General features: G+C 40.8%; 1 protein-coding gene across 1 annotated transcript in view; it reads right to left on the reverse strand.

The window, feature by feature from the left end:
- Positions 1 to 14,622, reverse strand: part of LOC120854641 (aldehyde oxidase 4-like) — a 68,433-nt gene that overhangs the window by 27,364 nt on the left and 26,447 nt on the right. Inside the window, exons 12-20 of the mRNA XM_040228842.1 lie at positions 14,455 to 14,548; positions 13,211 to 13,320; positions 10,742 to 10,926; positions 8,168 to 8,330; positions 7,483 to 7,575; positions 6,325 to 6,494; positions 5,887 to 6,001; positions 5,347 to 5,469; positions 2,579 to 2,675 (exon numbers count right to left, since the gene is read on the reverse strand). Coding sequence (XP_040084776.1) covers positions 2,579 to 2,675; positions 5,347 to 5,469; positions 5,887 to 6,001; positions 6,325 to 6,494; positions 7,483 to 7,575; positions 8,168 to 8,330; positions 10,742 to 10,926; positions 13,211 to 13,320; positions 14,455 to 14,548 — 1,150 coding nt within the window. The remainder of the gene's footprint in view (positions 1 to 2,578; positions 2,676 to 5,346; positions 5,470 to 5,886; positions 6,002 to 6,324; positions 6,495 to 7,482; positions 7,576 to 8,167; positions 8,331 to 10,741; positions 10,927 to 13,210; positions 13,321 to 14,454; positions 14,549 to 14,622) is intronic.

Consider the following 14,622-nt stretch of genomic DNA (forward strand, 5'->3'; position numbering starts at 1 on the left):
TACCTGACAAATGTTAACTGATATTATTATCATAACTAAATCCCCTTTAGCCCAAATTTATAGTCTTTGTGAAATCTCATTTAGTTTCTTCTATAAAATCTATTATGGAATTAATGAATGTTTGACACAAGATGCTGTCAAATCTCTGAGCATCTTTCTTAGCTTTCCTGCTTGTATTTAACTATTCTTCTGAGGTAGTAAATTGCTTTTATGATTGGGAATCAGTCTACATTTTCTGCTTAAACAGAATGATGCTGGGAAACAAGTATTCTGAAGGCATTTCAGTAAAAAATATAGCACTCACCATTCCACTTATTTAGAAGTAGGTAACAGAAAAGTTATGACCAACCTAGATAGCATATTCAAAAGCAGAGACATTACTTTGCTGACTAAAGTCCGTCTAGTCAAGGCTATGGTTTTTCCAGTGGTCATGTATGGATGTGAGAGTTGGACTGTGAAGAAGGCTGAGCGCTGAAGAATTGATGCTTTTGAACTGTGGTGTTGGAGAAGACTCTTGAGAGTCCCTTGGACTGCAAGGAAATCCAACCAGTCCATTCTGAAGGAGATCAGCCCTGGGATTTCTTTGGAAGGAATGATGCTAAAGCTGAAACTCCAGTACTTTGGCCACCTCATGAGAAGAGTTGACTCACTGGAAAAGACTCTGATGCTGGGAGGGATTGGGGCAGGAGGAGAAGGGGACGGCAGAGGATGAGATGGCTGGATGGCATCACTGATTCGATGAACGTGAGTTTGAATGAACTCTGGGAGTTGGTGATGGACAGGGAGGCCTGGCGTGCTGCGATTCATGGGGTTGCAAAGAGTTGGACACGACTGAGTGACTGAACTGAACTGAACTGAACTGAACAGATTGTAAAAATTACTGTAAAATTACTATTTTCTCTTACTTAAGACTTGTAGCAATTCTCTTAATAAAGACAACTACAGCTTTCAACTCTGGCGACAAATTAGACTCACCCACATGGAGATCCTTTATAAAATATTGATGCTCTGATCTTATACTCCAAGGTTCTTATTTCACAAGTCTGAGGTGGGATTTGTATATTTGTATTTTAAGAAACTGTACTAAGTCTTACCCAGTGCAGCAATTCAAAACAAGCAAACAATATATTATCAAGATTAGGAAAGATAAATAAAACTGTTAAGATACAACTTTATACACAGAAAATTCAAGAGACTCTGTAAGACTATTAAAATAGTGAGGGAATTTAGTGAAACTCCTGGCTATAAGATCAATATACAAAAACCAACTGTCTTTATATATTAGACATAAATAAGTAGAAAATTAAATAAAAATATAATTTACAATAGCATTATAAAGTATCAAGTACTAGAAAGAAATATTAAGAAGGGTGTACAAGAACTAAACTAAAAAGACTGATAATAATAAACAAACAATGGAACTTTTACAATTGTTATTAGGAATAAAATAGGAAAAACATTTTTTAATGTTTGGCATTAACTGAAAGTAAAACATATTAAAACACTATTATTTGGTATTTCTACTGCTGAGTATATTCTATTGAAAATGAGTGCTTATGCTCACCACAAGGCATGTATAATAACAGTGTTTACAGGAACTATTCATAAAAGCCCCAAGTTGAAAAAACTCAAATGCATATCAATAGTAGAATAGATAAATAAATTATGGGTATAATTACAGATATAATGGATATATAAATATTTATACCATGAAATACTCCTAAATAATGAAAAAGAATTATGGATCTATGCAACAACATGGATGAGCCCTCCATACACAATATTGAATAAAAGAAGTAGGCACAAAAGAAGTTATACTGTAAGGTTCCATTTATGTGAAGTTCAAAAGAGGTAAAACTAACTAATCTACAGTGGTAAAGGTTAGAATAAAATCTTTGGGGACTTTCTTGGTGGTCCAGTGGTTAAGAATCTACCTGCCAATTCAGGCAGCACTGGTTTGATCCCTGGTTTGGGAAGATTCCATGTACTGAGGAGCAACTAAGCCCATATGCCACAACAACTGAGGGCTGAGAGCCTTAGAACCCATGCTCTTCAATAAGAGAAGCCTGCACACTCCAACTAGAGAAAGCCTTGCCCAGCAACAAAGACTCAGCACAGCCAAATAAGTAAAATTAAAACAAAAATCTTTGGGAGGTTTACTAACTGAGAAGGGGCACAAGGAAGCTTTCAGGGTGCTAGAAATATTCGATATCTTGGTGTGGGTAGTATTTACATAGGCCTATTGTTCTTATTTGGTCGCTAAGTTGTGTCCAATTCTTTGTGACCCCAGGGACTGCAGCACGCCAGGCTTCCCTGTCCTTCACTGTCTCCCGGAGTTTGCTCAGATTCATGTCCACTGAGTTGGAGATGTTACCTAACCATCCTATCTATAGACTTATACATATGTAAAATTTCATCAAGCTTAGTAAATTTATTATTTGTGCATTTAAAATTGTGATTCAAAAATCACACTAGGGTTGAGAAGCTCTGCCTGAGACCTCTAGTATTTCTCAAGCCAGATGACTGAATTAAGTCTTCAACTGCAGAGGCTTTACCTTTTTGGCTCAAGGTCACTTACCTTCAATGATTTGGTCAACGTTTTTAAAGGCTTGCTCTACATTTCCTTGCTCAATTTTTTTCTCAGCAGAAAGAAATGAATTATGCTCTAGGGCTTGCTGCAGGGGAAATAACAAACCAAAATTAAGTATTCTAAAAGCTGTTCACCCCCCATCAAAACCCCAAGCTCCTGCTCAATCAGATCTTCACACACCAAGACAATCTAAGCAGTAAGGAGAGACAACTGATGTTGAGTTGAAATGGATTACTGGCATTGGCATTGCCTTAGTTTTGTTCAGGGCTCTGAGGAAGAGCTGAGGGGCGAGACAAGAATAGATATATACAATACGGCCCTACCCTAGACAGCTGAATGAGGGCCCAGCGCAGTTTGGTGTTAAGGTGCCAACTTTGTGGTGAGGGGGGCAAATAACAGAGTAAAGAGAGGACAAGAGGAGGAGGTTGATGGGGCCAGGAATGCTCAAGGGTGACCTTGTGTAGGTGATGAAAGTTAGGTGCTGAATTGAATGGGATTAGAACAGCTAGAGAAGAGAGGGAGAATCATTTACAGTCAAAAGCACCTCATAAAGCAATAGTTTGAAGTTGAAACCAAGCTGAGGGGCCAAAATGAGAACAAGCCAACTGGAAGGGTGGAGATTTTCTATCAAGAAATAGTAGGTTGGGCTGAAAAGTGCCTTGAGGTTGGATTAAGAAAGATCCTGAGGACTTAACCTGGTGGTCCAGTGGTTGGGAGACTGCCTGCCAATGCAGGGGACAAGGATTCAATCCCTGATCTGGGCAGATTCCACAAGCCACAGGGCAACTGAGCCCATGCACCACAGCTACTGAGCCCACATGGCTGCAGTGACTGAGCCCAGGCACTGCAGCTACTGAAGCCTGCATGCCCTAGAGCCTGTGCTCTGCAGCGAGAGTAGCCCCTGTTCCCCACAACCAGAGAAAGCTTGTGCACAGCAGTGAAGACCCAAAGAGCGCCCCCCCCACCACCCCGGCAAAAAGATCCTGAGTTCTATACTAAGAACCTCATCTAAGGGGGTGTTGCTGTATGGAAGAAGTGATCTGATGAACTTTGAGGCTTAGAAAGTTAATGTGATGGACAGATAGGTTGAAATAGAATACAAAACTCCTTTTAAAGCAGTTATGATAATTAATCTGACAACGGGTGATGAGGATCTGGCCAAACCGTGAGATGGGAGACAAAATGAGAATAGAAGGAAAGGGACAGAATGAAGAGGCAATTCAGAGGATAATTGGGAAATACCTGACCTCGGTAACCACTGGGAAGAATAGAAGGGAAGCACAGAAAATGATGAAGACTGCATCCCATTGGCTGGGATTCACATTGCTATGGACTCATCTATCCTTCCATCACACGTCTTTACTGAGCACTTACTATGCATTTAGTGCTTCACTAGGTACTGGGCTTATAAAGCACGAGAATATGTTCTTGTCCTCGTTAACAAAACCAGCTAAAACAAAACGACAGCTACCACTTATTGAATGGATCCCACGTCCCACGTGCTGTTCCAGGCATTTGAATTCTTCCATTTAAACCTCACAGTGACCTTTTGGTGTAGGTACTTTCATGGTTCCCATTTTACAGTTGAGGAAACTGAGGTATGAGGAGTTGAAACAACTTGTCAAAGCTTTCATTGCTATTAAGGTCCCACTAGACCCATCACTTCATGGGAAATAGATGGGGAAACAGTGGAAACAGTGTCAGACTTTAGTTTTGGGGGCTCCAAAATCACTGCAGATGGTGATTGCAGCTATGAAATTAAAAGACGCTTACTCCTTGGAAGAAAAGTTATGACCAACCTAGATAGTATGTTCAAAAGCAGAGACATTACTTTGCCGACTAAGGTCCATCTAGTCAAGGCTATGGTTTTTCCTGTGGTCATGTACGGATGTGAGAGTTGGACTGTGAAGAAGGCTGAGCGCTGAAGAATTAATGCTTTTGACCTGTGGTGTTGGAGAAGACTCTTGAGAGTCCCTTGGACTGCAAGGAGATCCAACCAGTCCATTCTGAAGGAGATCAGCCCTGGGATTTCTTTGGAAGCAATGATGCTAAAGCTGAAACTCCAGTACTTTGGCCACCTCATGCAAAGAGTTGACTCACTGGAAAAGACTCTGATGCTGGGAGGGATTGGAGGCAGGAGGAGAAGGGGACGACCGAGGATGAGATGGCTGGATGGCATCACTGACTCGATGGATATGAGTCTGAGTGAAGTCTGGGAGTTGGTGATGGACAGGGAGGCCTGGCGTGCTGCGATTCATGGGGTCGCAAAGAGTTGGACACGACTGAGCGACTGAACTGAACTGAACTGAGACAACAGAGTCAGACTGTGAGTCAGAGTGCCATATCCAGGGCTTGCGTTTAAGCAGGAAGTGGGCAGGGAGACAGAGGACCCAAGCTGTAATTTAGTAAATGTTACAACTGTTGTGAGTTTCACACGCTCTGGATTTCCGCACTGACTAGTTTTGCATGTGAGGTCGTAGAACATCCCCCTGGTAACCCTTATCTATATTCTGTGGCCATGCCTTAGCAAGAGATCAAGGGAGGATTTTGGACACAAGAAGGGAGGGAGCTCCAGGCAGGAAAATTCTCAGTGTTATGTTTCGAGGTGCAGATTGCTGGAGCCTTCTCTCTAAAACTATGGACAACTCTAAACCCAGTATAGGTGAGCCCTATATTGTTTTGTGACCCCATGGGTTGAATTCTGTCAAAATTATACCACCCTAGTCATTCTAGAAGCCATGGAATGGCCTGCGTACCTCTATTGTTATAATCCTGGGCTCTAGGTCTTCATAAACAATCCTCACTTTTTTAGCAGCCTCTTTTGCATGAGCATAGGTATCAGCAGCCACAGTGCAGACGATCTGACCCACGCAGATTACCTGCCGAAAAGCCACATGTTGTATTATTTTCTAAAACAGTAACTTGAGTGGGGTTCAGGGGATACATATGTTGGAGGCAGAATTTGAGGACCTGGCCTGTGACTGTCTTCAGCCACATTCCTTCCCACTCCCATATCACAGCCAGTAATCCAGTTGTCCTGAAATAATGTTGGCTCCTTTAATGTCCTGTGTTCTGTATTGCCTCTACCACTGGATGGTTTTTTTTAGAAGCCTTGCCTGAGAAGGCTTATGGCTTTTAACAGAATCTCAAAAGGGTCCACTTTTCAAGAGAGAATTTGAGGGGGAGTCACTGGCTCCCTGCAGGTCTTTGTGATGTGAACATGGACCCATGACCAATCATCATTTTGGCATTTCCGGCAAAGCATTTGAATGAGAAGCGGCGCACAAATCACACACCTCATTTTGTGCGTAGAAAATCTCTCCCTGATAGTTATTTTCTCCTGGAACGTCCTCTGCTGTTATCACATCAACAACACCAGGAAGGGCCAGGGCTGCTGAAGCATCAATTAATCTAGGAAGGAAAATTTGAAAGCACACACTGAAGTTACAGAGGTAAGCTCAGGGTAACATAAGTGATTCCTCAAACACCAGGAAAAATTGGTGGCCTCATAACAAGTCATGGGCAGTATTCCACGTGGAAAGTGCCAGCAATTAGTAGGTGTTCTTACTTTTGGCCATAGATTTTTTTTTTCTTAACTATATTTAAAAAATGACTGATTCCCATCCAGAAGAGGAAATTATTCTTAATTGACCCAAATATATAATAAATTCTCAATTCTAATATGAAATTGTGAATGCATTCCAGTAACATATAGGGATGTTTTATTTTCTTACATGATCTTTGCATGAGCTCTGGTGCTGGTGACTACAGCCAGGAAGAGTTCTTGGGAGATGGGGGGCATGTCATCAACAAACACAGCTTCCCCTGTGGTGTGTTTAATGGCTGACTGGTGCATGACTGGGTGGCCAACTGGATCTTGTAGGGGTTGGTAGGGATCCACGCACTGTTCACGAACAAAGCAAGTTATTTTATTGCCAGATGTCCTCAAGCACTGAAACTTGGGTCTGATATATCTTGGCTTATCCCAAAGTAAAAAAAAAACTATAGGCAATTGGGTATCCATATCTGGGAGTCAACATTAATAAAGATCCATACAGTAAAGAATAAATTCTGATTACAACCACTCCCTCACCCCAAGAAAGGAAGACTTTTTTTTATTTGCCCTCAAAGACTCTACAACCTTGTTGAAGTATCAGAATACATAGTAACACATTAACATAATGTGATCAACTTTGTATAGCAATAAAGAACAGTTGACATCAACTAATTTGGTGCAAGAAATATACACAAGTTTCTGGGAGATTTAGGGTGATCATAAGAAAGCAGGGGCTTCCCTCATAACTCAGTTGGTAAAGAATTTGCCTGCAGTACAGGAGACCCCAGTTCGATTCCTGGGATGGGAAGATCCTCTGGAAAAGGGATAGGCTACCCACTCCAGTATTCTTGGGCTTCCCGTGTGGCTCAGCTGATAAAGAATCCACCTGCAATGCAGGAGACCTGGGTTGGGAAGATCCTCTGGAGAACGGAAAGGCTACCTACTCCAGTACTCTGGCCTAGAGAATTCCATGGACTGTATAGTCCATGGGGTCACAAAGACTTGGACAGGACTGAGTGAAGCAGTAAATGTTAAGTCAGGTTTTAAAGAAAGGACAGACACTGGCCAAGAAAAGGAGAAAATTTTAAGCAGCAAAACTGAAAATAGTAGGGAAAGGAGATACAGAATCTAACTCTTTGTGTAGCCTTTAGTAAAAGCATAGAAGCTAAACCAAGAAAGCCATGCATGGGCGACAATGGGTAACATCAACTGGCTTTAGCAGACTTTGTCTGTACAAGTAATAAAAGTAAGTTATTGAAAAGAAAGAAGATATATGCATAGTGGCATACACTTACATCGCAGACATATTAAAAAGCAAAACCCCCCAGCCACCAACCTGGAACATCTGAATTCCTTGGGGTGTTTCTATAGGGAAATCTTCTAGAGCACTCACGAACTTTTCTGGGATATCAGGAAACTTGTGGGAGTCCTGAAAAGAAGATTATTTCACGTTTAACTTACATTCTGAGTGACTAGCTTGGAAAAACACATGTCAGAAATAGGTTATCATATTTATTCTTTCAGATATCAGATACCAGTTCTGCTGGGAGAGAGCCCTGAGCTTTGAATTCCCTGGGGTAGCACAGTTGTTTGAAGAAGTACATAATAAAATACTAATAATGGTATTATAGATGATTTTCTCTTCCTTTTTGTCTTATTCATATTTTTAAAATATTAAAATAGGTCTTATTTTAAGGAAAAGATCATAGTTTACTCACTGAAGATTCTTCAATACTATAAACCAACTTGACATTGCGTATTAGCATCTGTCATACAAATTATAAAGCAAATGGAATAACAAGGTCATCATCCCCTTCTCAGCTCAGGAGTGAAGGAGAGCAAGGGAAGGAGAGAAACTAAAAGGGCCAGGAGGAAGCTGTTGGAGGCAGGGAAGCACCACCTGAAGGCCCCACCCTCGACACCCTCTATGTATTACTAAAACCAGGCCGTGGAGGCCCTTCGTGTGCAGGCTCACGTCCAGAAGGCCAAGGGGCCTAGAGACCCAGAGAAGTAGTCCTTACCATTTTATTCAGCCCTCGCCTCACTTTGAGGTAGAATTTGAAGAGTAAGCTGATGATGAGGGTTCGCCTATACTCTACCATGCCACCTTCAGCGTCTGGAGGGATGTAAATCTCATCCAGGACCAATCGGCAAGCATCACTCAGCATCTGGTCATTCCACTGCCTAGCAGGAAAGAGTGTGAACATTTCACAGAAGAGACAGAGACCAACACTAATCCAGCAGAGTACGAAAAGATGGAGAGCAGTATGTATCCGTCTTTGAAGTCTACACAAAATACTCTCAAATCCCTCACTAGCTTTCTTTAGAATCCAAGGCAGTGGCTCCCAAATTTTCTTACAAAGTCCTCCTTTCAAAAATATTATTGAAAATTTTTTAATTTTTAATTGAGGTGTAATTGACATGACATTATATTAGTCTCAGGGGTACAATGTAATGATTTGATACTTGTATGTATTGTGAAATTATCACCACAATAAGTTTAGTTAATATTCGTCACCATACGTTGTTACTAATTTTTTTTCTTGGGACAAGAACATTTAAGATCTAGTTTTGTTTTTAGCAATTTTCAAATATACAATATAGTATTATTAGGTATAGTTACCATGCTGTACATCACATCCCAATGACATTTATTTTATAACTAGAAATGTGTACTTTTTTAACCCCCTCCATCCATTTTGCACTCCATCCTCCACCCCACCACATCTATGCAGCCACCAAACTGTTCTCTGTATCTACAAGCTCAGTTTTTGCTTTGCTTTAGATTCCACATATAAGATTGTACAGTATTTGTTTTTCTCTGCATCATACTTAGCATAATGCCCTCAAAATCCATCTGTGTTGCCACAGATGGCAAGGTTCCCTTCTTTTATTATAATGGAATAATGTTCCATTATATATATATATATATATCTCCTTTATACATTGATCATCATTGACCACTTAGGTTGCTGCCATTATCTCGGCTATTGTAAATAATGCTGCAAGCCACATGGAATTGCCTATGTCTTTTGAGTAGATGTTTCCATTTTCTCTGTAGGATCATATGGTAGTCCTATTTTTAATTTTTTGAGGAACATCTATACTGTTTTCTACAGTGGCTGCACCAATTTGTATTCCCACCAACAGTGCATAAGGGTTTCCTATTCTCCACTCGTGTTATTTCTTGTCTTTCCTATAATACTCATTCTAACATGTGAGATGATAGCTCATGGTGGTTTTGACTTGCATTGTGATTAGTGATGTTGAGTATCTTTTCATACGCTTGTTGGCCACCTGTATGTCTTCTTTGGAAAAATGTCCATTCAAATCCTCTGCTTATTTTTTAATCAGATTGTTTTTATTATTTTTAATGTCATGGCCTGGAATGTTGATTTACCTCAAATAGCTTGGATGAAAAAAGTACTCAAATCAAGCTTCCCATGATCTGGGACTTTGTTTTGTTCATGGCTGTGTCTCCAACAACTGCACCACACCGGCACAGGTGCATGCATGCTCGGTTGCTCAATTGTGTTTGACTCTTTGTGATGCCATGGACTATAGCCCACAAGCTCCTCTGTCCATGGAATTTTCCAGGCAAGAATACTGGAGTGGGTTGTCATTTCCTCTTCTAGGGGATCTTCCTGACTAAAGACTAGTAAATGACTGAATTATTGATGATACTTGCAACATTTTTCATGACTGAAAGTTACTATATAAGTGTTTTGAGAACACTTATTTTAGTTATTTCAGTATCAGAAAAAACTTGCATTAAGTTCTGCTACTGCTGCTGCTGCTGCTAAGTTGCGTCAGTCATGTTTGACTCCGTGCAACCCCAAAGATGGCAGCCCACCAGGCTCCCCCGTCCCTGGGATTCTCCAGGCAAGAACACTGGAGTGGGTTGCCATTTCCTTCTCCAATGCATGAAAGTGAAAAGTGAAAGTGAAGTCACTCAGTCGTGTCCGACTCTTAGCGACCCCATGGACTGTAGCCTACCAGGCTCCTCCGTCCATGGGATTTTCCAGGCAAGAGTATTGGAGTGGGGTGCCATTGTGCATTAAGTTCTAATTGTTGACAAAAAACATGATGGGTGGATGAAAATTACTGTAAAATAACTGGTTAGAAGAACTTCAAAAACTTGCTATCCAAATGCTAGAAATAATGCAAATGACAGGAGAATGGCCAATTCATCTTTTGGACTATTTCATCTTCTTCCATCTCTTTAAGGACATTTTCAGTTGTCTTAGGACACAGTATTAGAAACATTTACTTATTTTTCAGGTTAATTCGAAGTGGAATTTTGGAGATACTATCTACTTAGATTATCTTAATTTGTGAATTATTATTATAGAAACTACAACAAAAGAATCGTATCTTGAAGATGGTTGGGTTTTGGGTGATTTTTATTTTCTTTGTACTTTTCTGCAGTGATTAAATTTTCAACACATTATATGCACGTGTATATATATATTTATATATATATATATACACTAGTATGTACATTATAATCAGAAAAAATTTTCCAAGTGCTATTTTCATTAAAATATTAAAATGGCAAGGCCTGGGTTTCATGTTTCAGATGTGTTATGACGTACCTCCCAATGAGCTGCTGGCAGGTTTTGCTTGCAGAGACAACAGTGGGGCCAACACTTCCGTAGAACATCTGAAGTTCCTTGATGGTATCTGTGCCATCCTCAAACTTCACACTCATCCCAGCATTGACAATGGCAAAGGCGTTCTCCTGACGCTGAGCTATCCGGAGTCCTGACACAAAGTGCCACTAGAAACAGAAAAACGATGTGTAGTGCTTATCTTCACTGTCTGATGTACAGAAACAATGACGTTGGTATTGATAATGAAAAAGGCCTAAGTTCTCACACAGGCGTGGTTTTGGAGTATAGAACTGACTGTGGAGTATATACTGCCCGTGTGCTTTGTATCTATTGTTACGTATTACATTATATATTACATTATGTGTTATATTATGTGTTAATATTTAATCCTCACAACAACTCTGCTCACATCCAGTTTCCTGATGAGGAAACTGAGAGGCTGAGTCACCCGCACAAGGTCACAGAGGAGGTGGCGGTGCCGGCTCTGGGGTCTATGTTCATCTACCCTCCACTGTGAATCCACGTGTGGCCTCGGGCAGGGGACTTAAACTGTTCCAGTTTTCATTTTCTTTAAAATGATAAGGCTTAATGTGATCAGATGGCACCTTGGTGACTGCTGAGAGGGTTGAGCGGAAGATGAGGAGGTGGGGTGCCTCTCCCAGTGAACTTCCTCACTTCCACCTGTAGCAGTTTTAGTTTGGTGTTCTATGTAAATCTCACTTGAATAAAGAATTCTACTGTAGAAAAAACCTTGGAAACCACAGGACAAATGGTCTCCAAAGTGCTTGCCAAGTTTAAATCTGTCATTCTAGGTTGAGTTTCATTACTAGCTTGAAACATTGGAGCCACAAAGTGTGAAAGCCTCTTTGCGTGGCCAGCATCTTGGTAGGGGGCAGGGGAGAGATTAGACCCTACCATCATTGACTCTGACAAGGAGCAAACATTTTTGATCTAGAAAGCACGGTGATAAAGAAGTGTTTGGGAGACACTGGTTGTTCCTGCTGTACTGCACTGACTGGTGGGGACTTGCCTCTCATTCCTCATCACCTTCCCTTGCCTGAACTATCGCATTAGCCTCCTAACTGGCCATTCGACTTTTAGGCTATCCTCCAACCAACTTATCCTCTAGCTTTCTAGTGATCAATATTTCTAAAAAGTGACTTTCATTAAGATTGGATCTTCTTTAAAGCCTTCCGAAGTGGCTGTTTGCTAGGACCCATACAGACTCCTTAATAGAGCAATAGATATGCTTGGTGATGGAGCCCCAACCTCCCTTCCAGACTCATCTCACAGGTTGCTCCACACAACCTGCCAGGCCATCTGTCCTTCAGCCTGCCATCCCCCCCAGCCCCCATCCTCGTGAGACTATTAACTCTTTGACTATTTCTTTTATAAAATAAAAAAAAAATTGAATGATTATGTGGCAGCCTGGATGGGAGGGGAGTTTGGGGGAGAATGGATATATGTTTACGTATGGCTAAGTCCCTTTACTGTTCACCTGAAACTATCATAACATTGTTAATTGGTTATACCCCAGTACAAAACTAAAAAAAATTTTAAATTGAATGAAAATCCTGGAAAGACTACCCCCTCTCTACACTGATCTATGCTGATCTCAACTGCCTTCCTTCATGGTTAACACCACCAGGGCAGGGCTCTCCCCATCACCAGAACTACCTCAATTCTTTGTCTACTCATTTCCTGTCTGAGATTAGTTTTTTCCTATTTCAAGCCCTTCCTCATAGATGTAGAGACCTTTAAAGACTGAACGCTGTGTCTTGTAGTCTTCGGAGTTTAGCACTGTGCCAGGCACGTAAAGTAGTAGGTAGTTAATAAATAGAAAATTGTACTTAAAATATCTGGTTAATAAATATCTGGTTGACTTGGTAGTACATTTATGGTAATGAACTTTCAGTTTACCAGAAACTTGCTGTAGTCAACAGACTATATAGTTTTACTCAATCTTGGCTAACTTGCATCTTTGTCTGAAACTCCCAATTCAACTCTTCACACAAAGGGCTCTCCTTTTTACAGGGCGAATGTTCCCTGCAGGCAGAGAGATAAGGCTCATGGAAATGTTTTCATTTCTTTTAAAATCAAAAGGAAACATGAATATAATGATAATGAATATATAACACCGAAGGCAGCCTGGATCATATTTATCTTTATACTGACATAGTCATATATATTTTTTACTTTATCTTTTATGAAGGAAAGGACTGAGAGAAGGCAAAGCACCCAGGGCCCCTGAGTTCATACCGTGGGTCTGATAAGAAAGCAAATCTGATGGTCACCTGGGAAAGCACCCGTCCTGTGAGCAGTCCCAAAGGCGCCCTGCAACAGCTGGTTGGAAAGGAGAGGACACCTCTCCCTTGGAAGCCCATATGTGGCCCGCTGCTCAGGACGAAGCTGGGCTTCCCTGGGGTGGGCAGTGGGTCAGGGAGCCCTTACCTGAGTAGAGTGCGGAATATACACAGATAACACAGTCTCTTCTGACTTGAGGTTGGCTTCAGGTGACTTCTCAAGGAAACGGCCATCTAAAGGAATCTGCCGTTTTCCTTCTATTAGAGAAAATGACCTTGATTAGGATGAAGTTATCGAATTGGAGAATATGCCCAAAGGGACAGATGTGATGCACTGGTGGACAGAGAGAGTGCAGCTGGGAGCCAGAGATGTGGGTTCTTCGTCCAGCTCCCAGGCTGGGTTGGCTGAGGCAGGTCCTGGAACCTTGGGCTTCTGGTTTCTCATGCATAATGGCAGGGTTGGACCCAGTACACTAACATGTCCTTTCTTGTTCTTATTGCCCATTATACACCACGCACAACATTTGGGCTTTGAAGAACTTTAAAGCTATTTGGAAATTACCTAGTACAAAGTGAAAGTGAAATTGCTCAGTCGCGGTCGCAAAGAGTAGGACCTAGTACAAAGGAGGTTCACAAATGGGTAATGGGTACACTGGTTACAGTGTATTTCATAGATGGGAAAACTGAGGCCCTGAGTCAAGAAAGGATAGACGACTTGTCCAAAGAGATAGAGACGGGATGAATGGCAGGGGTGGGATGCCTGATATATACCCTTTCCCCCTTAAACAGTTTACCATACTCTCTCTTTTGCTCCACCACAATTTTAAAAATCTGATTTTAATCAAAGAGAAGCTATCTTATATCAATAGACCTGTGAATAACACACATTTGTCTTTATTTTTATTTCTTTAAGTTTAAATCATTTTCCCTTGGCAAAGTTTAAGCTATCTTTGACTAAAGAGAGAAGTAATGAGTAATATGCCCCACAAATTTGATCTGGTTTAAAATGAAAAGTACTATAAGGAAAAATTTCACCTTTATGAAACTGTGAAATAAAATATGCCATAAAACTTTAAAATCACATATATTCTCCTCATTAAATTTTTCTTTATCTGCCTTGATAGAACAATTTGGACTATGCATAAATACAGCCAACTAGTTCAGAAAAACTGTTGGGTGCAGTAACTTATGTGATCTGCAGGATACACAACGTAAGGAGAACAAGGTGATTGATCTCATGTCATCCTTATGTTTGAGGTAATGTAGATACAGCCAGACGTATTTGGTGAGTCTAAGTGAGATATATCTGGGTTCCTTGCTCATAGTTTGCAAAGGAGCTACGTAACTGGTGTGATAATTATAAAATCAAATGCCTAAAGCTTGGTCTCTTACCTTTAGATATCAGTTTGATGGTAGCATTTCCTGCTGCTAAAATGGGATTCAGGTCAGAATAGTTAGGCCTGCTCACCACATGCCCGCCTAAAGTCTAGATTAAAAAGAAAAGATGGCATTTTTAAAGCTACACTCAGTCATGTGAAAAATAAGGAATTATGTATACAG

The sequence above is a fragment of the Oryx dammah genome, unplaced genomic scaffold (genome assembly GCF_014754425.2).
Source record: "Oryx dammah isolate SB20612 unplaced genomic scaffold, SCBI_Odam_1.1 HiC_scaffold_27, whole genome shotgun sequence".
Classification (NCBI taxonomy): domain Eukaryota; kingdom Metazoa; phylum Chordata; class Mammalia; order Artiodactyla; family Bovidae; genus Oryx; species Oryx dammah.